The sequence below is a fragment of the Sturnira hondurensis genome, unplaced genomic scaffold (genome assembly GCF_014824575.4).
Source record: "Sturnira hondurensis isolate 20B ecotype Veracruz unplaced genomic scaffold, ASM1482457v3 Scaffold0017284, whole genome shotgun sequence".
NCBI classification, from domain to species: Eukaryota; Metazoa; Chordata; class Mammalia; order Chiroptera; family Phyllostomidae; genus Sturnira; species Sturnira hondurensis.
This window is the reverse complement of record NW_028089915.1, coordinates 1,046,379-1,071,287: the sequence shown is the minus strand read 5'-3', so window position 1 is coordinate 1,071,287 and position 24,909 is coordinate 1,046,379. Positions and strand designations below refer to the sequence as shown.

General features: G+C 51.7%; 2 protein-coding genes across 7 annotated transcripts in view; one reads left to right on the top strand and one right to left on the bottom strand.

Annotated features, from left to right (window-relative positions):
• The first annotated feature begins 294 nt into the window (after positions 1–294).
• Positions 295–12,351, top strand: CXCR5 (C-X-C motif chemokine receptor 5). The gene is made up of 2 exons (XM_037067576.1): positions 295–633; positions 9,677–12,351. The coding sequence occupies exons 1-2, from the start codon at positions 577–579 to the stop codon at positions 10,742–10,744; spliced, it is 1,125 nt and encodes a 374-aa protein (XP_036923471.1). The 5' UTR covers positions 295–576; the 3' UTR covers positions 10,745–12,351.
• BCL9L (BCL9 like) overlaps positions 12,225–24,909 on the bottom strand; it is a 27,915-nt gene continuing 15,230 nt past the window's right edge. For 2 of the 6 annotated variants that reach the window (XM_037067569.1, XM_037067570.1), the window contains exons 2-10: positions 24,432–24,533; positions 22,780–23,165; positions 22,622–22,663; positions 22,085–22,204; positions 19,400–19,604; positions 18,920–19,004; positions 16,527–18,819; positions 15,875–16,156; positions 12,225–15,486 (exon numbers count right to left, since the gene is read on the bottom strand). In XM_037067569.1, coding sequence (XP_036923464.1) covers positions 14,396–15,486; positions 15,875–16,156; positions 16,527–18,819; positions 18,920–19,004; positions 19,400–19,604; positions 22,085–22,204; positions 22,622–22,663; positions 22,780–23,165; positions 24,432–24,457 — 4,530 coding nt within the window. In that variant the 5' untranslated portion in view covers positions 24,458–24,533 and the 3' untranslated portion in view covers positions 12,225–14,395. The remainder of the gene's footprint in view (positions 15,487–15,874; positions 16,157–16,526; positions 18,820–18,919; positions 19,005–19,399; positions 19,605–22,084; positions 22,205–22,621; positions 22,664–22,779; positions 23,166–24,431; positions 24,534–24,909) is intronic. The other 4 variants (XM_037067574.1, XM_037067573.1, XM_037067572.1 and 1 more) reach the window with 3 other exon arrangements.

Sequence of the window (24,909 nt, the reverse complement as noted above, 5' to 3'; positions counted from 1 at the left end):
GGGGACTTATGGATTTCCCTGAACAAGGGACTCTCTGTCTTATGCAAACTGGGTGATGGTTCACTCTCGTGATGAGAAAGATGAAGGTTTGGAGATGGCTTGAAGAAGTGGTCCTAGAAGGGCTCTCCTGTTCCCTTTCTATGTGGAGTCTTCCTTATTGCCCCACTGACTGGTGATGTCACAGCCCACTGTGATGATTTTCATCCCAAGGCATGACTGATTCCCTTATTGTAAGGCTTGTGGAGATACAGGGAGGAGAAGGGCAGCCTTTAAACAAGTCACAAGCCCCAAATGAGACAACTACTGCCGGGAAAGAAGCTGAAATGCTTCACTAGCACTGAGGCTATGGGGATTTTCCCTCTTTCTTTAAAAAAAAAAGAAGAAAAGAAAAGACCCAGTGGAAAAAAAAAAGTGATGAGTTGTGAGGCAGACAGCAGGTCCTATGCAGCCCCAGGAGATCACACACTCATTTGTTTAAATTTGCATTGACAGCTGCCACCTCGCTATAAGTATCAAGCGGAGAGTTTCTCAACATCAGACAGCAAGTGACCACTTTGGAGACAAACAGCTACAACTATGAACTTCCCCTTAACCCTGGACATGGACTTCATAAACTACAACCTGGATGACCTGGTGAGTAGGGACAGATAGCTCATGGTTGCCCAGGCCCTACTTGGAATTCTAAATATTTTGTTCCCAGGGCCCAAAGAAGAGGGGATATCTATGGAGTCCTCTCCCACTATGGCTTGAGAGAATCTAGACAGGCCCATTGGCCCATTCCATGGATGAAGCAAGTAAACAGAGCTGTTGACTTAAATGGACATAGAGGGAGTTGGAAGTATTGGTTCAGCTCTTGCATCCTCCCAGACTTGCTATGTGACCTGGAACAAATCACTTTGCCTTTCTATTATCTCCTTATCTCTTAGGACTGGCATAAGGGGCTAGACAGGAAAGAACTTTGGAGGTTTTCTTAATGTTAGGAGGGTGGCATTGCTAGTTGATCAACCAATGTATATTTATTCATCTTTTGCTATGCGATTATATCGTGGGAGCACTACATTCTGTGTTAGAGAAGTTAAGAACCTGGTCTTAGCCCTCAAATTTGGCATGTGGTCTAGCCAAAAAAACCCAAATCACTCACCAGAAGCTTTTAGACAATGAATATGTGCTAAATTGAGGAAGAGTGAGAACAGGTGGTCAGCAAGGAAAAGAATCCCAGTGGGCCAGATTTCAGGGGTAGGGGGTACCAAGTTGGTGAGAGAACTCTGTATTAATCCTAGAAATGTCTTAGAACACATTGTGGCCTCCCTCAAAAGACTAGAATCTCTAGAGATAAGGTATTCTTGGGTAGGCTAATAAAATAGTGCCCCAACACTCTGCCCCAAAAAAGTCTCTCCCATGAAGAAGAGTGGTTCAGTTGGCTTGATTTTCACTGGACTCTCAAAGGATGTGTGTGGGGAGCATCTCAACCAGAGACTCTAGGGCTCCTGTTTCCAGGCAGCAGAGGATTGTTTTAAGGATATTTTAGAAACTTCTTTGTGGTCTTTTCTTCCTTTTCCTCCATGGCCAGTGGTACTTATAGAGAAAGGAACACTCTGTGAGCTGCACTCTGGTCTAGATTACAAAGAATCCAAACTCTTTCTCATATAGCCAAAATCTCTCCTGACGTTTAACTCACCCTCCCACTCCCCTAGCTGGAGCCTATACTGTAAGTCCATCAACCACATTTCCAGACTTGCCTGGAATAATCTGCCTCTCACTTGCCAGATTCTAAGGCTTGGAAAAATACATAGAACATGGGAAGAAGAAGGTGAGGGGAAGGGCTAATTACCCAAGTCTGGCCTCTCAGATCTAATCCCCAGATAAAAGTAGAGCCAGAACCATCTGTCTAGTCAGATCCAATGAAAGATGAAATGCAGGGTCCCTTGTTAAAGAAGTATTAAGAATTTCATGATAGCAACAACTAAACACTAAACCAAGCACAGGACTCTTCTCTAAGCATAGGACCCCATGTGACTTCATGGGTCTCTCAGGCCCATGAAGCTGGCCTTGAGTTTAATCACAGAGTCTGGGCAATAACCCAAATCAGACTAAAACCCTACTGCCCTGACAAGGTAACATGCTGCCACCCTGGTCCCCAATACTGACCCCCAGCCCCACCTGATTAGGTTACTGGGTGTCTGCCTCTGTCCACAGCTTCAAGCTGACCACGAACCCTGACCCAGTTGAATATCATATAACCTATACCAGACCTAGCTGGTCCTGGCTTCTGAGAAACTTCAACAGTTTCCCCTAACTGCATGTCTCACTTCACTGCGTGACCTACTAGAGACAGGTGGTGGCTGGGGGCTGGGAGACAGCAGGGCATGTTTCATATATCAAAGAAAATTTGCAGTCCAGGGAGAGATACCTGGTACCTTGCTTCATATCACTTCAAAGGAGTGGTCTTGAACCAGGCATCCCAGTGTGCCAGAATCCCCTCAGTCAGGGTCTAGCCTGGAGCCCAAGAGTCTTGGGACCATACAGGCTCTGGAGCTCTTCTTCAACCAGCTCCAAGTGCCTCATTTCACCTGCACCCTACCTCCTTCACACTCTCTCCCTAGGGCTGTGCCCCTCAGAAGCACAGACTCTCCCTCCAGCCCCACCTACTCACAGAAGGGCCTTGAGTAGTTTTGACGGTCTCCCTGACAGTGTCTCAGCACAGAAACCCTGGGTGGTAGAGTAGAAGAGTGCTGCATGTAGTCGCTTCTCAGTAATTATTTGTGATTCATTAAAGAAGGTCTTAGCTCACCTTTTCTCTAGGAGTTAGACTAGCTTCCATTCCTTTTGCTTCCTATTTCTCTCCCTATCCTTGTCCAAACCACATATTGGTTTATTTTTCTAGAACACTGGTTTCTACACTCTAGTGTTGGAACTGGGGGCTCTTGGCCATAAACCAAATGTTGGTCATCCTATGTCTCCTTTCTCCTCTTGAAATCTAAGATCAACTCTAGCTGCTTAAAATACCCATTTTCATAAGAGGGGCTGCTAATCCCATGAATGAAGAATCCAAACTAAAAAAAAAAAAAAAAAGCCCTAGATGGCTAGGTATACAGGGCCCTGGGCAAGCATGTCAGGGACTCATCTTGGTGGGGAGGCAAGTTCGAGCACACATAGAAAAGCCTCTGAGAGCATGGAGTCTCCTCTTAACAGAACCAGAAGCTGGGGTACCTGCCAGGGATGCTGTCATAAACTGTACCTCCAGCCCCATCCTGCATACCATCCAGGAGAGGAAGCCACTATAGAATAAGGAGAAGCTGGCCCAACCTCAGGGCCCGGCTTCCCCTGACCCCTCCCCAGTGATCACCCCTGTAAACTATGATTTCAGTGTGATTAGAGCAGCACAGGCTGCAAAGCCCGTCCACGTGTAATCTCATTTCATTAAGGACACGTGAAGAAGAGGAACCGAAACCAATGCAGGCATTTCTGGGCTTTAGGTTGGGGGAAGGGAGGGTGCCCCCGCCCCAAACCAAGTCAAAAGTCCAAGAAGAGCCACAGTGGAGAAGGCCCTAAGTGGGTGTGGTTGCAGGGCTCAAGATGAGGGAGAAACCAGGGCCGGCCTGGGGAGTGGTGAGCACTGGGAGTGGAGCCCAGCAATCTGGGCTCAGGCACACAGGCCAGTCTACACCAAGAAATTCTTGCCTTCCTTGAGGCTGGTCCACTCTGGCACCATGGCATAAAAAGTGGCCATGCATTTTGCACTGAGAATCAGGAAACAAGAATGAGTATTCTTTCAGGAATGATGGGACAAAATATTTCAAATCAATACATACCTAGGAGCCATCTACCTGTCCCTCAGACTATGTGACTCTATCTCCAAAGTGCAAATTGATTCAGGGTGCCAAGGTGGACTTCCTTAAATCTAGACTCAGTGCAGAGGTAGGGTAGTTTAAAGCCTCCCCCCAGAACTACATCCCAAGTAGTACCATGTTCCTAATAGGTGAAGCCCTTGGGTAGAGATGGAAAAGGAGCCTGGCAGGCTCACTCCTGAAGGGTGAGGACAAGGAAAGGAGAAGTTTGACAAATGGCAAACAGACTCACATGGTCTTTGGGGAGTGTGGTCCTCCAAAGGAAGAGATGAGTACAGGATGCAGACATTTAGCCTCACCCTTACCCCAGTCTTATTTCTCCAAGATCCCCACATCCCTCAAGCCACTGAAGAATAGAATGAGAGAGGTTGGCTCCACTCACAGCTCCTGACTCTTGGCTGGGAATACCCCAACAAGGACATAAAAGAAGATGAGCCTGTGTGTACTGCTTATGGTCAGAGTGATGATCTACATCTCTGTATAGATGCCTCAGGCCCCTGGAGTCCTAGGTCTCTGCCTTGGTGAGCCATGCACTTAGGAACCCTGCTCCACTCCTTGAGGCTAAGAAGCAAAGACAGGCTGCGGCATTCACTGGCTGCAAGACAGACAGATGACAGAAGAAAATAGCTCCCGCCCAGGTGCTGAACAACATGAAGATCATGGTAAAAACTAGCTCAGCCCTAAGCAGGTCATGACAGCCAGAGAACCCAAGCATCTAGGAGATAGAAGCAAATGGCATTTGAGGGCAAGACCCAGTCATCTTTCTGGAAGAAGACTCCCCTCCCACACACTGGGGCTCAAATATTCCTCTTCCTCCCAAGAACCCCAACACATTATTGTACAGTTCTGCCTGTTAAAAGGTTCTTTCTCCTCCTCTAACTAAAACACCCGAACTCCAACCTCTGCCCATTTCTTCTGGTCTGCCCTCTAGAACCTCACTTAATAAGACCAGCTTGCCCTCTTATCCACAGGGACTCTTGCCAGTCCTTGAGGAAATCAGCTCTCCAGGACTCAAGTCTCTTCTTCACTAGATTCTACACCCCTGTACCTGAAAATGCCCTCCCAAGGTGGGGTTGTCAGAACCCTCAGCAAACTGGTCATCCTCGTCTGGACCAAGCAAACTGGACTGGTGCCAGATACCCACCTGTAGGCTTCTGGTCACCTACAGTAGAGTAGCAGTAGCACTTCTGGTTGTCACGTCACCCATTTGACTCATTCTAAGCTTCCAGTCAACAAACTCTCAGGTCTTTTTCTCATAAACTGTTGTCAAGCTGGATCTTCACTAATTTGTCCCCAGATAGTTGGAGTAGTAAACCTGAGTCTACTTCTATATTTTCCCTATCAATTCCATCTGGTCAGTTTGAACTCGTAGTTCCAGATTGTGAAGAGCTCTGCATTGCCCTAAAGTATTCTCCAACCATGTCATCAAGGGCAGCAAGTGTAAAAGAGGAGAGGATCCAGGACATATCCCTGGGGAATGTCCTAGACACCTCCCTGCTCCACCTACTTTTAGAATGCCAGTCCCTAAATGTTAGCCGACCTTCACGCTAGACAGTGCAGGGCAGTAAGGCAGCCTCATTACTTGAAGTCAGATGGGGCTTGGAGACCTTAATTATGTAGAGAGGGACCTGGGTCCCACAGTGGCTCCTGAGGAAAGAAAGGAGGGAGGGGCAGAGGAAGGGAGGAAAGGAAGAAGAGTAACATTTGTAATCCCATCTTCCCTTCTCCTGGCACCTAAAAACCAGACACAGAATGTTCTAGCCCCTACCTGACCCATCCCCAGTGCTCACAGCAATTTTCTACCCATGTTCCTGGCTCTGTATTCAACATCATCCCGGTCATCATGTTTTCTTGCCTTCTTTGGAGCATGGGTCCCTGCCCAATGTGTAAGGCTGTGGTCTACCAGGTGCTAGCCTACACCCCACACTATTGTGGCCCAACCTGGGCACATCTGTATCCATGCAGGGTGTAAACTGTTGTCAGAATGTGCATATGCATGCATGAACGTACGTAAGAGGAGAGGGTCCATTACTGCTAGGCCAGATTGCCAGCATTGTCCTCCCTTTGGGCATGAGTCTTAGAGAGCACCCTTAGGTACTCCACCCCTTATGGTATTCAGGATTCCTGATTCTTCACCTGCCACCAGGCCAAAGCCAGTCTTGCTTGTTTGGGGGAAGGATAGGGTGCCTAATCCCTTGGGTACACTGGCAAGTGGCTTTAACACTTGCCACTCCCAAGCCCTCAAAATGTCTGTTTGATACCTCCTGCTGAGATGTATTGCCAACTCCCAGTACCCCTCAAAACAGCTTTCTCCCATTTTCCCCTCTCTGCCTGAGCACTTTGCCAAACAATACCTCTTGGCAAAGAGGAAAAAAATATACCTTAACCCCACAACACTCATCTAAACCTGGGTTCTTGGGAGATGGAGCCCCCACATCCCACTGCACTGGCTTTAAATGAGAAATAAACCAATCAACATGGATGCTTTAGAGAGTAAGAATTGGAGTGTTTCTTGTAAAGGACCTTATGGCCAGACAGGCTAGCCACACCTAAGCCCTCAACAGGGCAGTAGGACAGCCAGGCTCCCACCACTGCCAAAGTAAAGTAGGTAGAGGCTAATCCCACTGACTACAAGCTCTGCTTCTCTCCTCCTTCTGAATTGCTTTCCTCTGCGTGAAGACTGCTCATCTTACTGTTTTCCCCTTTAATTTCTGCTGAATTCCAGTATGAGTCAATGGTTGTATTCAATGATGATATTGGAAGTAGCTCCCAATACAGAGAAAGAACTCTAGGCTATCAAGGGCATTGGGAGGAGGCAGGAACTGCAGAATGGTAAAAAAGAGTGTCTAAATGTCCACTGAGACACAGAGGGACTTGCCTAAAGACTGACTACAAGGGCCCCTGGTCTTCTCTGGGAAACTGCTCCCAGAGAAGTTCAGGACACATTTGTTGTATGTCCCTCATGTGTAAAACACATGGCCTTGTAAGGCTGCCCTGACTGGTGTGGCTCAGTGGATTGAGCACCAGCCTGCAAACTAAGGGTCGCCAGTCTGATTCTCAATCAGGGAGGGCATATGACTGGGTTGCAGGCAAAGTCCCCATTATGGGGCTCTTGAGAGGCAACCACACATTGATGTCTTTCTCCCTCTCTTTCTCCTTCCTTTCTCCTCTCTAAAAATAAATAAAATCTTAAAAAAAAAATAACATAGCCTTGTAAGGTAGCTAGAGAAGTCCTGCCTCCCAGAGCTCCTCATCTAGAGAGGAAATGGACACCCCAATGTTGAGTGCTGTAATAAATGCACATGTAATGTAGGAAAAGAAATATGATTCCAAATGGAAGAGCTAGGAGGATGGGTTGAGTGGAGCCTTGAAGGAGGCATAGGAATTAGATAGGCACATTTAAGGACTGCTCAGCAAAGGGAAAAGTTTGAGCAAAATTTGAGAGACCAGAATGTGCTGGGGTGTTGAGGGCAGACAGTCAGTAGAATGATGAGCCCGGAAGGTAGGCTGTCTAAAGCCATAGAGTAGAAGATGAGGTTTGAAAGGCTAGAGGAATACATACTTTGTAGAGATTTAAAGGTCCTCTCTGGAGGTGTTTAGAACTCACCCTGCAATTCTAGGGTTTCCAAATGAAAGTAGAACCACTTTACTTTTTAAAAAAAAATTATGTGTGTTTATTGATTTTAGAGACATAAGAAGGGAGAAAAAGAAACATTGATGTGAGAGAGAAACATGGATTTGTTACCTCCCATAGCCCCAACCAGGGAGTGAACCTACAACCTGAGTATGTGCCCTGACAGGGAATCAAACCCCCAACAACTTGGTGTAGAGGATTATGCTCCAACTAACTGAGCCACCCAGCTAGTACTAGAACAACAACAAAAAAACTATGTTTATGTGTGAAACACCACATGAGCCAAGAGTGGAGAACTCAAGTTTAAAGGCAAGAAGTGGAGGCTGAATTCTGCCTCTCCTCCCCCCAGCCCCAGCCCCAGCAAAAGAAGGCAATGGGATCATGCTGCAGGAATGCCAAGTAACTGGTTCTGAAATTGAGCAATATGGGTTAAATATCTTTCCCCAAGAGAACATGAACCCCATTTCTTTTTGAGCACTGCATTATTTTCTGTTGTGTGAAAGCACTGAAGTTAGCTTACTCCAATCTTGCACTCTCTCACAAACACGACTTTTCTTATAACCAATTTTGTTCTTCAATATGAACTGGGAAAAAAAGAAAAAAGAAAAAAACTGTATAACTAAATGGGAACCAGTAAAGAACTTTAAGCAGGACACTGATGTGTTAGGGATTTGTGGACTGGAAAATTAATCTGTCCTCTGTGCAGGAGGTGGGTAAGAGTGAAGACCCATGAAGAGACAGTCATGAGCATTAGGGTGAAAAAGGGCTGGACTGAGGTGTTGGCACAGGAATGCTGCTGTGGGGTGTGGGCAGATGGCTCTGCCATTGTATTAATGTATCCCCTCACCCCCTTTTCTCAAAGTCACCTGCCCTAGGGATCAGAAGGAAAAGACCCACATTGAGGAATGGGTCTGCCTGCCACTGAGACTGAGCATATGACCCACAACTGGGACCTCTGGATGCCATTGCAACCACCCGTTTGTGCAGGATTACTTTCCTGGCAGGAGGGCAGCATGAGACCACCTAGAGCCAGGGTGCATAATACCTTCTCCCACCCTCTCTCTCCCAATGCTCATTGGTTATAGACTGTTTTTTTTAACCCACAGTACTTGGTTATAATCGGTTTTGAAATGCCATGGAGATCAATGTCATGGTCTATTAGAGGAGGGGTGGGAAGCACAGAGCTGGGAAGTGAGGTGGAGCAGGTGCAAGGGGACAGCTGTGAGTGAAAGGTATGAAAACAGGCACAACCAACCCCCCTCTTCCTTTGCGGTTAGCTGAGTAAACACCCTGAGCACTGCTGCAGGGAGGGGCTAGGGAAGGGGGGTTGGGGAGGCTGGGGAAGAGGGAGCTTCCGGAGAGAGCGGGCTCCCTCCACTTGGAACAGGCTTTCTCCTGCCATGCCTGGTCTCCTTCACTTCCTTCTGCTTCTGAAGCTGTCCTTACTGTCAGCAGAGATGAGAGCCAAGCAGGGAGCTTGCTAGTGATGAGAAGTAGCAGAGAGGGAGGCCCGGGCACTGCTGCCTAGTGGCAGTGGAAGCATTGGCTCTGGGGTTAGATCAAGTGGGTTGAAACAGACCTGATCCTTAGTGAGACACATTGGTAAAATTAGGAATATTACATACCTGAGCCTGTTGTGCAGATGAATTGCATCAGAAGGCTATTACTACAATTTCAGTTATGATGACAACAGAGAGGAATAGGGGGACAAATCAAGAGGAAGCCAGCAGGCCACATCAGCACCCATTTTATCAGTGGGATCCTAGGTTTTAGAAATTGGACAAGATGGTTCTTTGTCCCAGCTAGAACCATTCCCAAACTGAAGTTCTCATCCTAGTCCCTGAGCCTGCAGCCTTCCAAACCGGAGGACACACACAGAGAATCACTTACAGGTGCGCAGCCCCTCAGGATTTGTGAAACATGTCCACATCGTGTATCTCCTTTCATCTTCATCACTACCCTGTGAGCAATTAGTCCCTTTTACAGATGAAAGCTGAAGTTGAAAAAGGCAAAATGATTTGTTCAAGGAGATATAATGAGAAATCGGGATTTGGTCAGTGGGACATATTGGGAGTGCAGGGACAAAAGCAGTTAGCCTGGGAGATAGGGAACGTCTACAAGGTAGTCAGGGTCCATCTCTTGGAGAAAAGATGGGTCCTCAGTTCTCTGCCCTCCTGTCTCCTTGCCCATGCAGTACAAGGAATTAGGTAACTACAATGACAGCACGGAGAACCCCCCACCGGAAAATCACATCTGCTCCACAGTTGAGGGGCCCCTCCTGACCTCCTTCAAAGCTGTGTTCATGCCTGTGGCCTATGGCCTCATCTTCCTCCTGGGTATGATGGGCAACATCCTGGTGTTGGTGATCCTGGAGCGGCATCGGCAGACACGCAGCTCCACCGAGACCTTCCTGTTCCACTTGGCAGTGGCTGACCTCCTGCTGGTCTTCATCTTGCCCTTTGCTGTGGCTGAGGGCTCTGTTGGCTGGGTCCTGGGCACCTTCCTCTGCAAAACTGTGATTGCTCTGCACAAGATCAACTTCTACTGCAGCAGCCTACTCCTGGCTTGCATTGCTGTGGACCGCTACTTGGCCATTGTCCATGCCGTCCACGCCTACCGCCATCGCCGCCTCCTCTCCATCCATATCACCTGTGTGACCATCTGGCTGGCAGGCTTCTTCTTTGCTTTGCCAGAGATTCTCTTCGCCAAGGTCAGCCAACCTCATCACAATGACTCTCTGCCACTCTGCACCTTTTCCCAAGAGAACCAAGCTGAAACCAATGCCTGGTTCACCTCCCGCTTCCTCTACCATTTTGGAGGATTCCTGCTGCCAATGCTAGTGATGGGTTGGTGCTATGTAGGGGTGGTACACAGGCTGTGCCAGGCCCAACGTCGCCCTCAGCGGCAGAAAGCAGTCAGGGTGGCCATCCTGGTGACAAGTGTCTTCTTTCTCTGCTGGTCACCCTACCACATCATCATTTTTCTGGACACCCTGGCAAGGCTGAAGGCTGTGAGCAATAGCTGTGAGCTGAATAGCTATCTCTCTGTGGCCATCACCATGAGTGAATTCCTGGGCCTGGCCCACTGCTGTCTCAATCCCATGCTCTACACCTTTGCAGGAGTGAAGTTCCGTAGTGACCTGTCACGAATTCTGACCAAGCTGGGCTGTGCCGGTCCTGTTTCCTTCTGCCAGTTCTTCCCAAGTTGGCGCAAAAGCAGTCTCTCTGAGTCAGAGAATGCCACCTCCCTCACCACCTTCTAGGTCCCAGCCCTGCTTTGTTTCTACTTTCTTGGGGGATGCACTGATGCTGGAACCCTTCCAATAGGAGCTGCAATCCTATGAGCTCACTTTGGCCGGTGTCCTTACCTGGGGCAGCTAGACAAATCAATGCACCTTTCCAGGACATTCCTGCCAGCTCTTCTCTCAACCCTGGGGCTAGGATGGAGTCCAGTGAAGGAAAAGCAGCTCAAAGGCAAAACAAAAGATAACTGTGCCCATCTGAATTACTTTGGGCTGAGGGTCCCATATGCCTTTTCTCATTTTAACCACCCAAAGTTCGAGAAACAAATTTACTTCTATCTTAGAAATGCAAAGTTGTTACCCTCCAAGAACTCAACCATCTACCCCATCTGCCAAAAGAGATTAAAAGCCGAACACCAAGGGAAGGATAGAGGTTAAGGCTGAGAAAAGCCCAGCTGGCATCAGAATATGGCCTTAACATGTCTCAGTCTCTAACAAATATATCTGCCAGGCCATCAGGCCTGCAGCATATTGACCAAGCAGGAAGCTCAGACTGACTCAGATTAGGGAGCTGCCCCTGGCTCTAACCAAAATGGTACTGGATCAGCTCCATGTCACCGGGCCCTGGGTGGTTCTACAGACTGAGGGAAGATTCCACACACACTCAGAGACCAGCCAGTGTCCTGGAGAAGAATTAAGGCTGAGCCACATAAAGGAGCACAACCAGAGGGAGAAAAAAAAAGATTCTCCTTCCCCAGTCCCAAGAAGGAATAATTATAAACCAAAGCTAGCTATCTTCTCTGCCCAGGGTGGAGAGGTCCCAGAGCAGGGTTCCGGGCACTGATGGAGAAGGCAGAATAGTCCCTCCCTGCCTCCTCCCAGTGAGTCACACAGCCAGAACCTCCTCAAACAGCAAAAGGGTCCCAACCACAGCAGAGAAAGCACTTAGCTAAAATAGCTAGAAGTCAGAACCAATATATACATCCCTGAAAAGAAAGGGGAAAGAGGCCTCTGGGAGTCAACTCATACAGTGGAGGCCAAACCCAGGACACAGGCTCTCTGGGCCTCAACAAGAGCCACCTGTGGTATCCTCTTCAGCTACACAAGTGTGAGAAGCAGGCCTGGGCAGGGAAGTCCCTAGACCCCAGGAAGCAGAGCCCTGACCTGGAGAGGACACTACTCAGATGGAACAGAGGAAATTGCTCTACACATGCTCACCCAACCAGCCCACCTGCTCTCCCTGTTCCACCCCAGCCTTTGGTCCAGCTGGAGTCAGACAGCAAGTATCTTGCTGAAGGCACATCTGAGTTGCCTACTCCCACTCAAGCTAATCAGCCAAATTCCCTAGGAGGACCCCACAAGGGAAGTCAGAGATATGACTCAGGCACTGTGCTTTCACCACTGAACACTGGGGAAGCTCTGGGGTCTTCCTTTTCCTCCCAGCATCCAACAGCAAGCTGGGCACTAGAGGAGCCAGACATGGAAGCAAAAAAGCAAGAGATTAGATTTTTAATTTTCTTTTTAATAAAAAGGCACCTATAAAACAGGTCAATACAGTACAGGCAGCACAGAGACCCCCAGAACAAGCCTAAAAACTGTTTCAAAATAAAAACCAGGATGTCTTCACATATTGTATTTATATTTATATTTATATATATATGTATATATATATATATATTTATTTATATAATGGTACAAAATGGCTGGGGTTATAACCATGGATGGACGGAAGTAGGCTGGCCTGTGGAGTTTACCTTGAAAAACTAGTCTGATGGTGCAAGTGGGAGAGAATGAGAGCATTCGGCCCTTTGCAGTCTGACCCCTCTCATCTGGGCAGGAAACACTTAAGAGTCAGTTTGGAGAATTTGGGGTCAGAAATGGGGGGCTCACGGGCACAGGCCTAGGCTGAGACAGGGCAGGCAAAGCACCTGACTAGATGGAGGGCAGGTGGCTCCTGGATAGAGGCCTGGTTCCCTGGCCCCGGGAAGGGCTGGGGGAGGTCAAAGCCTGAAACCAGCCAGGGAGAAAGCGCTTGACCTGGCTGACAGTGGACTGAGGACAGCACCAGACTGGGAGAAGTGGGGGCAAATTCCCTTTGTATCACAGCTGCCAATGTGAGACCGGGCCCTGCAGGTCAGGAAGGCTGAGCATGAGGCCCTGGCAGAAGACACCTTATCTAAAAATGACCCCTGGCCCTGGAGGCCTCAGCCAGGGAGGGAACTGCCGTGCCACCTTACAAGGCAGGAAAGGAAGTAAGAAAAAGAGAAGTGTTTTACTACTTGGGCAAAACACCCAGTCTTATATGGCTTCAGCTCTGACCAGAGGTGGGTGGGGAGCTCTTCTGGGGCTGAGAGGGAGGCATTGACTGTGCCTGGGTGGGCAGAGCCCTGGCTCTGCCAGTGAGTGGGTGGCAGGCAGAGAAAAGTCAACGGGATGGTCCCCTATTCCAACTTTCTATAATCCATCCTCAGCAGGTGGAGGTTGATGGGAGAGAGACTGACTGGTCCAAACCCTTTTCCTTCCTCCTTCGTCGATAGAAGTAGATGACAGCCTCTGGAAGAATCAGGGCCCTGAGGGTTACCTGGCCCAGGGCTACTGCAGCAGGCACAGGACCATCTGGGCCGTAGGCCTTTCCTCCATGGCTCCACTCAAGGCAGGCACAGAGCCTCCACCTTTCTCCTTTCCTTCATCCCAGACTGGGGACCAAGGACTTCAAGCTCTGGCTAAGATGTAGCAGCAGGAGACACCAGACATCCACAACTGGGAAGCCAGGGGCCTGTGTGACCTGTGTGGGGTAAACACAAATGCATGCACACATGCTCTCCTGAATCAATCACTGCCCTAGGGGGTCTCAGCCCTGCTGGGGCTCACCAGGTTGAAGCCTAGGTGGTCTGACCACCATTTAGAGTGGTTCTTTCACCATTTGGGGAGAAGACCAGAATGGTATCTGTCTCTTACGGACCCAGAAACACTGCTAACAGTGCATAGGTGTATTAAGACTGCATGCCCCTGGGTCCAGAAGAATGGAACAGGCAATAATTTGAAAAAGGGGGCTTTCTTTTATCCCTTTTTTGTGTGACTTCTATCAAAACACAGAAATACAGCACACACACAAACCAGCACAAAAGCGCAGCTCTCTATTTACAGCTATAGCTGGCACCTGCCCACCTGGCCAGCCACCTGCAGGGAAGGATGGAAGAGGGGGTCAGCTATGTCAACAGGAAGAAAAGAACAGGAGAACCAGGTGGGAGTAAGAAAACCATGAGGAGGAAAGGGAAGCTGGACCACTGAAGAGACAGCAGCAGAAAGGAAAGGGATAAAGCACGGAGATTTCACTTCCCCTTCCCTCTCCCCAAAGGACTCCATACACAGCAGAATGAGGGCGAGTGCCAAGACATAGGGAAGAGGTTCCATAGGTCTTGGGAGTAAGGGAGGGGTATTCTGATGGCTAAAATGGGATAAACCCCTACCCAAAGCCCCCCACCCCACTCTGCCATTCCCACTAAGCTGCCAGCACATCTGGTTGCCACAAATGCCATTCCCCACACAAGCCCTCTCCCACCCCTTCCAACCCACCCCTTGACCCCAGGTCATCCCAACACTGGAGGGGAAGAAAATATTTTCAGGTTATATTTGCGATATTGCCCCACCTCCAGACCCAATAATGGAGTGCTAGAAAGGCAGGTTGGCCATGCTGCCTGGTGCAGGGAGGTAGCCCATCTGGCTGTCCAGAGACACACTGCGCTGCCGCAAGGGGTGGGACACCATGAGGTTCTGCTGGGGTGGAGGGCCCATGAGGGAGCCCTGTGGGGAGAGCATGTGTGGGGGCTGGCTGTAGACCTCAGCACCCATGCCCCGCTGCTTCATCAGCATGAAATTCTGCTGGGTCATGAGGCCTTGTGGAGACATGACCCCTTGGTGCAGACCATGAGGCACCATGCCTTGCTGTGGAGGCACACCTGTCCTGCCCAGTAAGGACATCTGTCCAGGGTGGCACATCGACATGTTGAGCCCCCGCTGGACACCCTGCTGGCCTGGGAGGTTGGGGGCCCGTGAGGGATTTTGCTCAGCCATCATGTTCTGCAAGTTCATGAGATGGAGGTTGGGGGGCTGGGCCTTGGGGGGCTGGTTCTCGCTCTTGGGGAAGTACTGAAGGGTGCTGCTTGGCTTCTCAGAGGGGATGATCCTTGACAAGTCAAATTCAGGGATTCCTGTTGGGGTAGGCCGGATCACCTCACTCAGCTCAGGGTCATTCAGCACTGATGCCACCCCAGGGAGCACACCCGGTGGGTATGCTTCACCCATGCGCCCAGCCATGCCTTTGCCCATTAGGTGCTGCTGAGGGGGCATGGAGCCAGGCGGTTGGTTGGGCAGGTCTTCAGGGGGCAGGGGCATGCCTGAAGGGTAGTGCTGCTGCAGGCCAGTGCCCCCACCTCCACCCCCGCCAGGAGCCATGGCAACATGGGGCTGCTGCAGCCGAGGTGGGAAGGACATCATCTGGGAAGAGCTAGGCACAGGGCCACAGGAGGCATTCAGGGAGTCTGGGCCCCCTGGAGCCATCATCATTGAATTTTGAGGTGGTCCCCCAGTCCCCTGAGCATTGGGGTGCAGTGGAATGTTGGAACCCAGAGGGTTAGGGGAGGGCAACATGGTAGGTGGGGGCTCATGGGACAGGGGCTGCTGGCCTGGCAGGTTCATGCCCATGGGGCTTTGGGCAGCAGCTGAGTTCAGGTGCATCTGGTTGGACTGGTTATTGCTGATCCCTGTGGGGAAAGAAAAAAGGGGGTGAGGAACTATATGCACCCAGCCAGTGCCAGGGATGAAGACTTTCACCACTGGCCTGCCCTGGGTGCAAGGAAAGAAACTTGAGGCATTTAGGTTAGAAGCCAAGAGACCCAGTTGCTGGCCCAGTTTGCCATGTACACTGCAGGGATGCTACAAAGACTGCTCAAGTGCCCTGGGCTTGGTTCCACTAAATGACTATGCAAGTGGACACTGTGTCCCAGGACATCACACCCCCACTCCCAGGGCACTATGGAAGCACATAAAAGGCAGCATGACCACAGGGCTGACTGCTGGCCATGCCCATTCACCCCACCCTCAGTGCCCATATCAACTCCTCTCCCTGTGGCCACCTTCTGGTCCTCGCACCTGGCCCAGAGCCCTGCGGTGGTGGTGGCGGGGGTAGCAGGGGCCGATCAGGCAGCAGCTCATCATCTGAGGTGGCGATGGTCTTGATGGCATTGTGGTAGAGAGGGGTGGAGCTGGGCATGGCATACTTGGACATCTGGGACATCATCAATGACAGAGGGTTCTGGGAAGGTGTGGGATCTGGGGAGGAAGTAAATGGCAGGCTGGGGTTCACAAGGCCACTGGGAGGGTTGGCGGGAGGCGCTGAGGAGCTGCTCCGGGGACCACTAGGCGGGAGGGCACCTACAGAAGCAGGAAGACAAAAAAAGTAGGGGGTGACTGGCCAGAGGAAATGAACCTGGCTATTTGGGAGAGGTCAGCTCCCAAATCTCCCTGATTCCTCCAGGCACACCTTGATTTAGACATCCCACTGAACACAGAGCCCTGCATGTTTATCACTACAGTCCCCCGACCCTGCGCTTCTCCAGTTTCTGCAGCCACAGGATCCCAAGCAATGAAATCCCAAGTGTGAGCCAGTGAAAATTCCTGGGAGATTAACATGTGCTAAAGCCCACACCCAAATGCCAACATCTGCCCCTCGAGCAGAGCCATGCACCTGGGAGAATCCCAGTGCCACAGTTCAGTGCTCATTTGCTCAGCTGAGCTGACTCACCCTGTTCCATGTTGCCCAGGGTGGTGGAAGAGTTCATGTTGAGAGGCGGCTGCTTGTTCTGAGGGACCCCAGGGCTGGGCATGGCTGTCTTGGGTGAGGCAACCCAGCCTGGAGAAGGCACCGCCATGGAGGGAGACTTGAGCCTGCTGGGAGAGCCAGTGGGCGAACGGACACTGAGAGAGGAGCTGAGGACCTGGGGTGACTTGAGAGGTCCTGGTGGATTGGCGGAAGGCAAGGGCACCATCTGTGAGGGAGTCTGGGGTGACTTCAGGTTGGCAGTGGGCGAGGTGACCAGGGGTGAGTGCACCTGGCTAAGTGTGGGTGACTTCAGGTGCCCCATGCCTGGAGAGCCCATCTGATTAATACTGATGGTAAGGTCCGAAGGCCGTCTACCCAGCCCCCGATTTGGAGCTGAATGCACAGGCCCTGAAGGATTGGACACAGCAGGCAGAGGCATGTGGCTAAGCCGGGTGGTCCCCACATTACCCATGGACATTGAGTTCTGGTCAGGGCTGAACATATCTTGGGTATTGCCCACGTCCTGTGGCAGGGCTTGGTAGGGTCCTTGGCCCCCGGAGAACCCCTGCTGGCCCTGGTTGGGAAATTGTGAGGGCATCAGCATCTTCTGCGGGCCGCCTACCATGCCACTGCTGTTCTGAGCCCGCACTCGGGCCATATCCTCAGGACTGAGGCCCTGTGGCCCCATCATGTCCCCAGGACCTCGCATCTTCTGTGACATCAGCATCTGCTGCTGTGGGGTCATCTGTACATTCAAGTTCATGTTCATGTTCATGTTCACATTCATGTTCATGTTGAGGTTGCCTGGCCCCAAGGGTGGGTCCACCTCCCTCAGCCCAGACTGGCCCATGGTGGGGCTCAGAAGGCCCCGGCCTCCACCAAACTCCATGCCTATGGGAGTGCCTGCGAGTCCCTCACCACCAGCCATCTGCCCAGGGAACATGGCTGGATCCATCTGCCTGTGCACCTGCATCATCCGTTCCATCTCCACTCCCTGCCCCATGCCACCACCACTGGCCATGCCCACAGGGCGCTGCATGCCCAGTGACCGCTTCTCCAGCAGCTGGTGCCGCAGCAGCTCCTCACGAACCCGAGGGGTCATGAATCGTTCTGCTTCACTCTGCCCACCTGGGTAGGGCACAGGGTTCTGGGTAAAATTGCTGGGTGCCCCCATTGGGGGTAAGTCTTCGGTCCAGCCCATACCTGGCCTCACAGGCCTCTGTATAGCATTCATAGGCACCTCCATGGGCATACCCTGCATGCCCCCAAACCCAGGCACCCGTTGCATCTGGCTGCCTGGGAAACGGGGGCCAGGGAAGGGAGGTCCGCCCCGGAGCTGCATGGGATCTTGGACATCCATGGACCCCCGCAGCTGTGTGCCCATTCCAGGTGGCCACTGATCCCCAGGCTTGCTGTGGTAGGGAGGCGGTGGCCCCCTCACCATCACGGCCCCCATGCCCATTATGTCTTGCAGAGGCCGGCCCCCATGCAGCCCAATCTGCTCCTCCTTCCGCCGCTTCTCCTCATAGTACTCTTCCTGCAGCTTGCGCCAGGCCACCTGCTCTGGCGTCAGGCTGTCCTGGCCCAGCCTCTGCATCATCAAGTTCATCTGCTGCCCCATATCCCCGCCCGGAGGATGCCCAGGCACTTCATGCTCCAACGGGGGGCCCCCTAGGCTCTGTGTCTGAGAAATCATGGACTGCAAGGGCTCCTCATACTTCTTCAGCCCACTGGGAGGGGCCGTGGGTGGCTGCTGGGGGGCAAGAGGGGCTTGTGCTGGTGGTCCCCCCTCACCTGCTCCTCCCGGGGGCCCCTTGAGGAAAGGCTCAGTCTCCCCGCTGCGGAGCAACAGCCGCTCAATGTCTCGAAGTGTCTGGAGGGAACGCTCCCGATGCTCCAGCTGCTCCTTGGACAGGCCCTCTGAGCCCACCAGGCTCCGCTGCCCATTTCCTGTGGGGGCAGCCTCCCCTAGTAGGGCAGGGCCAGGGGCACTGCTGGGGTCTCCTCCAGGAGGCAGAGGATTGTTGTTGGTAGCAGTTGTAGGGGTATTAGGGTGGGTACCCCCAGTCCCACCGCCCGTGCTGGCAGCTCCCACTGAGTTGGGTGTCAGGTCCTGATTGGTGTCCTCAGGAGGTCCCTCAGAAGGCAGAGCAGGGGGGGCACTGCCAGGGGCTGGAGGTGGTGGTGGTGGCAGTGGAAGTGCCTGGGACTGTGGTGTGCCTGCTGATGATGTGCTCAAGGGTAGCGGTTCTGGGGTGGGCAGCACTTTGGAGGCCTGCAAGAGGACAGAGGCAGAGCATGAGGCAGTAAGGGGATGCATTGGCCAATCTGGTTATTAATAGAAGCACCACACCTGGACCAGGCACCATACTCACCTGGTCAAGCTTGGCCCGGGGCACATTCTGCTGGTGGTAGGCAAGGATGGAGTCAGCCCGGCCCTGCAGTACTGCCTCCGCAGCCCTGCACAGGACCCGGGCACAAATAGCTCAGATAGGCAGGAAGGAGCCCTCACCTTCACCCAACCCAACCCAACCCAACCCAATCCTGACCCCCTATGGGTGCTCACTCAGGCCCCCAGGCTCAGGGATGCTACATAAAGACAGCAAGTTTGGCCTTGGCTGTTGCAGCTTAGTGGATTGAGTGACAGCCTGCAAACCAAGGGGTGGGCGGTTTGATTCCCGGTTGGGCACATGCCTGGGTTGCAGGCTGGGTCCCCAGTAGGGGGTGTACAAGAGGCAACCACACATTAATGTTTCTCTCCCTCTCTTTCTCCTTCCCTTCCCCTCTCTCTAAATAAATAAAGAGATAACATCTTTTTTAAAAAAAGCAAGCTTGGCTCATCCCAAGGCACTTACGTGTTGGCCAGGTGAGTGGTGAAGACATACACGAACTGTGAGGCAGGCTTTCCAGGGACACCTCCACCCCCGGGAGCATCAGGCCGAAGGCCTGGGGGAGGCCCATGTGGGGGCCCTGGTGCACTGCTCTCACTGAGGGGAAGTTGGGTGGCTTGTGCAGGACCCAGCTGTGGGGCCGCCATGGCTGGGTCTGCTACATTACAATCTGCATGAAAGGGAAGAGGGTAAGCAGCCCATACTTAAAAAAAGAGAACCAGCTGGCACCCCCATTACCCCATCCCAGAGGTGCCCAAGGATAGAGGCTCACTGCTTTACAGCTGGTGCCCACTGGGTCATTTGCTGTCACAATCTGATGTTTTCACTAGCGTGGTTTCCACTCTTACTTGCACTAGGCCAGTCTTTGACCAGGATGGAAATTGTGGCAACCATGTGGAGTGAAAGGAGAGAGAAAGTGTGACCCTTATGAACAGGTTCCCATGTGACTGGCTCTGCAATGGATACTTATGAATGTGATTCCCTGAAGAGTCTGCAAAGCCCGCTCTTAGAGACCTGCTCTGCTCCCTCATGCTGCAGTCTGCCAGGTGTGCATGTACACTGACCAGGTGAGGGGAGAAGGAAAAGAGAATGCACAAATTAATAATTCAAATGATTAATGGTGTTTCATGCTAGCCCCATCACTAACTGACTGCAACCTTATGAACAAGGTACTTCATTCCTCTAAGCTTCAATTCCTTTATCTATAAAATGGAAACACTAACTCCTGCCCTGCCTAGGGGGCAGGTCAAAGGAATCTACTTTTCTAACAAGTTCAGAAGTCAAGTCACAGACTAAAAAAATTATTGGGAAAACAGAGAGAATTTGTTCCGCAGTCACAAACTTGACTCTAAGTCCAAGCCTAGAAAAAAATCTACAATTGGTCATCAGTGGGTCTAGGTGAGTGGGTGGACCCATTCCCATGACAGGATGAAGACGGCAGAATGTCTGGCCTGCAGATGGGAAGGGACAGCACTCTCAATTCATACAAGGAAAAATGCCTGAAGTTGCCTCCTTAAGCCAGAACAGCAGCCCCCTTCCCACAAGCCCAATGTTGAGTTCCTGTCTTTGAATAAACCTTATCTGATAGTCCTAACTATCATAGGGGCCCTGCTCTGGACCCTGTCTCTCCAATTTTATATAGAAGAACAGAGCCAAAAGTTTGGGGTTGGAGGAATTTGAGAGCCAACCTCAACATGTGAAGGCTACCCTGGGAAAGAAGGTACATATTCAGTACACAGAACTAGGACTCCTGAGTACAAGTTATGGGAAGGGAGGCAGGCTTTATTTCAATAGGAATGTTCTTTGGCCTGCGAACCAAAGGATCACGGTTCGATTCCCAGTCAGGGCACATGCCTAGGTTGCAGGCCAGTTCCCAGCAGGGGACACATGAGAGGCAACCATACATTGATATTTCTCTTCCTCTCTCCTTCCCTTCCCCTCTAAAGATAAATAAAATCTTAAAAAAAAAAAAAACGCTGAAGGCGGAGCAGATGTTCTTGGAGGCAGTGACTGGCTCATGAACTGCCAGTCAGTCCCTTTGGAGAGATCTGGGACCAGATGATCTTAAAATCCCAGCCAGATGCAGAGACTTCATTCAGTATTTGATCTATGAACCAACTCCACAGAGAGTCTACTCATTCCACAAACAGCTGCTGAGTGTGTTTCCTCCTCTGCAATAGGCATCATAATAACAACTACCTCACAAAGCTGTAGTAAGGACTGATTATCTACTATGAAGTAGCAAGGTAGCAAACTTTTTTCCTTCCTTAAGTCCCTGCCTTCAACAAGCTCACAATTTAACATTGTCTGGCTAGTTTCTTATGCATTAACCTATTTCACCCTACCCCCCAAAACAAATGTAAGCCTTGAAGGAAAGCACCAAATAAATTTGTATGGGTGTCCCAAGGACAGGGTTATGTCTGGTTCTCCCCTCTTCACTTGTGCAAGGCCCAAATACATGCTGACCACTGAGAGAATGAGAATGGGCATCCTCCCATGCCTACAGTGTTGCCCTGGCACTGTTCTCTGGGCACTTGCCAGGAGTCAATTAGAGGTTAGGGAAGTGCACCAGAGACACAGCCAGTGTCAGATCTCACACCCAGGCTTAGCAAGGCTTTGCACAACAGAGCCAATAGTATCACTACAAAATGATGCTGGACTCTTGCAGCACTCCTTCCATTCACCAGTAGGTGGCAGCATATACCACAAATTCATGGAAGGAGGTAAAAGTGGCAAAACTACCTGAGGTTCACCCCACCCCTCTTAGGTTCTTAGGAAGAGGGAGCTACTAAGCACCCAGAAAGCAGGCACAGAACTGTCACAGTGCAGGGAACCACAGAGTCTGAAAGGTGGGATTAGAGAGAAGTATAGGCTTCAGGCCATATCAGCCTTGTACTGCCTTCAAAGGGCCAAATCTAACTTTAGGACTATATAAATGTAACCACTCTTTAAATAGGGTCAAGGAGCTCCCTGCTGCCACAGGGTAGAAACAAGATGCTGGGCCAGATAAAACCAGGTGGCGGGCTGGATTCAGCCTGCAGGACTTGTGTTTGCTGCCTGTGGCCTAGGTGAAGAGAGGAAGGCTCCCCTAGGGCAGTCACCCCCCAGGGGCACCACGGGCCACAGCACCATGGTATGACAGGCACTTACTGTGGGTGGCCCCTATGGGCTTGTCGTCCTCCTCACTGTCTGGTCCGGAGCACCACTCGTCCCCACTGTATGGCTGCTTCCGCTCCAGCACACAACGCCGCTTGCTCCGGGGTGCCACCTCTGCCCGGGCAGGACAGAGACAGGCAGGGATCATAGTGAGTACCCAAAGGCCCTGACCTGTCACACCCAGACCTATTCTCCTAGATATCCCAGGGCAATGCCCAGGCTATGGTGGGTACTCATCCATCTCTTGGCCCCCACCACACCACCATTTGTTTCTGATTTCTCTTTACAGCCCCACTGCCTGCTTCCCCTCCCCCACATAGCACAAAGCACAGCTGGTTCTAATTAGGGCTGGGGGAGGGAAGGAAGAAGCTGTGGCTACTCTTCCAGGCCAGTGGCTGTTCAGCAGCTCCCACCAGCCCAGACACCAGGAGGTTCTTAGGATGTGTAGGTCTGCTTCTCACCCCAGACCACCTCCCTCTTCCCCTATAAGGGTTCTGGTGGAAAAGCAAGAGAGGAAGGAAGGAGACTGACCAGAAACCCCATCACTCTGTGTGGCCCCATCATGGGTGGCACCTAAGGGAAGCAGGGGATGAGGATTAGGCAAGGAGGATAGTAAAATGGTCTCCCAGCAAGTCTAGGCCTTGAACTGTAGGACATGCTGGACTCTTGGGGATGAGGAAATGGGGTACCTTTGGCTTCTGAATCCAGGGATGGAGTTCCAGTCTCTCGCTGCTCTCCAGAGTCCACAGACACACTCCGCTCCCTCTTTACTTTGCCCTTGAGTGAGCTGAAAGGGGGCACCCCTGCCTGGGTATTCTTCAGACTTGAGCTGCCAGGTGAAATCTGGTTGGCCTTGGCCCCATGGTTTCCCACCCCCACACCCTTTGAGCCCAGGTTGCAGGTGGGTCCTTGATTCACATTCTGGTGCTGGGATTGGACTGCACCATTCCCTGTCTTGCCATGATTGGTCAACTTATTTTCTGGGTGCATTGGCTTGGATGGGGCAGAGGGGCAGTGGCCACGGGGGGACAATGGCGGGCTCCCTGGAGCTTCTCTCCTCCTGGGGTGGGGTAACCTGGGAGAAGGTAAGAGAGACATAAAAAGTTAATCTTGAAAGGGGCTTAGCATGCCTGGATTTTAATTATCCAATCTTGCCTCACCTAATGGTAGGTCTTACCTAATGGTAAAACTTACCTCTGAAGGTAAGACTTAAGGAGGTAGGGAATAAGACTTACCAGCTTACTCCCTACCTCCTTCCATTGCTCCTCAGACAAGGGTTGATGCCATTCACCTTGGAGGATGAAGATGGGGCAACCCCCTCCCCCCTCAAGCCCCCACAAGTCAAATGAAAACCAGAGCCTTTCCTTAGCAGAATCCACCTACACCCCTGGCATCCCGTCAGGCTGCAAGGCTCTATGGCACCACTACCCCCCACACACTAGCATCTGACCAACAGTCAAGCATCCTCTCTTCTAGGGTTTGCTGTCTTCAGATTCCTTCCAGGGTCCCAAACCTCAACTTTCATGTGTCCCAACACTAGCAGAAAGGGGCACAGGACCTGAAGGTCACTGTTTATGCCTCAGTCCCATTCCCCTGGGGAAGTGGGGAAAAGCACAAGAGTGGTACCCACTGGTCCAGAAAGCTCCCCAGAGCAGGAAGGGGAAAGCCCAAAGAGAGTTGGCAGGCAGGCCTGGCAGGCAGGAGCAGGAAGAAAGGGGAAGGGGAGTGGTGTGTGGGGCAGACTGGAGTGCAGCTTAAAGCCAAGGATTCTGGCAGCCTAAGCTGTGGGCCCTTTAAGATCCAGCTGGCTCCCCCCACCACCTCCCCTTCCCAGGAGACCTATTAATAGCTGCTGGAAAGATCACATCACTGGGAGAGGATATTTATCCCCCTTCATTCCACACCAGCTCAGATTTATTTCAGCTCTGCTGTCCTGCTGCTGCTGCCTGCCCCTGTCTGCAGGCTTCTCCTGGGGAAGAGGAAGAAGGCAGGCACTGCCCCCACCTCCCAGCTAGACTGAGGCCAGAGGTTGCCATTGGACCCAACAGTGGGGTGGGGGCTGGGGGTTCTACTCAAACTGTTTTTAAGAGGAACAGGTTGAAAGGGACCAAACAGCAGGCATAGTTGGTTGCCATTCCCCTCTGTCCCCTGGGTCCAAGCACTAAGGCTGTAGGCTCCTGCCTCAGGGTAGGCCTTCCCATCCTGACCTCCCATGTGCCTGGAAGCTAGGTGCCCAGGGAGGCTTACTCTCTAAGCCAGCACAGCTCAGCCCGGGCACTTCTTGGCCCTTCCCTTCCCCACACTCCACACACACATCCCGCCCTCCATGACACCCACACACCTTGTCTTGTTAGCCAGGATCCTCATGGCTCCCACACACAGTGGGGCTACGGCCCCTGTGCGTGCCCAGGGCCCAGCCAGGTACTCGGTGCTGGAGCAGGGACTGCAGCAACAAGCCCCAAAGAGAAAACTTGTGACTTGGGGAGGGGGTGTAAGAAGGGGAAGGGACGAGGGAGGACCCAACAGCCCTGAGACTAAAGAACTGGATAGGTTAGGAAACTGGAAGGAAAGAAATGACTACTAGGTGGGGTCTCAACCCTAAAGGCCAGTCCTATCCCATCCCTCCCACACTTTACCCACAGGGAGCTTGCAGTCTCTAGAAGACCCCCATGTGCAGAAGCAGAATCCACTAACAAGATAGGTTGCAACAGTACCCACGTGTGGTGGCCCTGAGGTCTTTTCTGACACCCTGAGGACTCTCTCTCTCAGGGCATGCCCCTCATCCTGGGTGGGGAACCCGGGGGGGGGGGGGGGGGGGG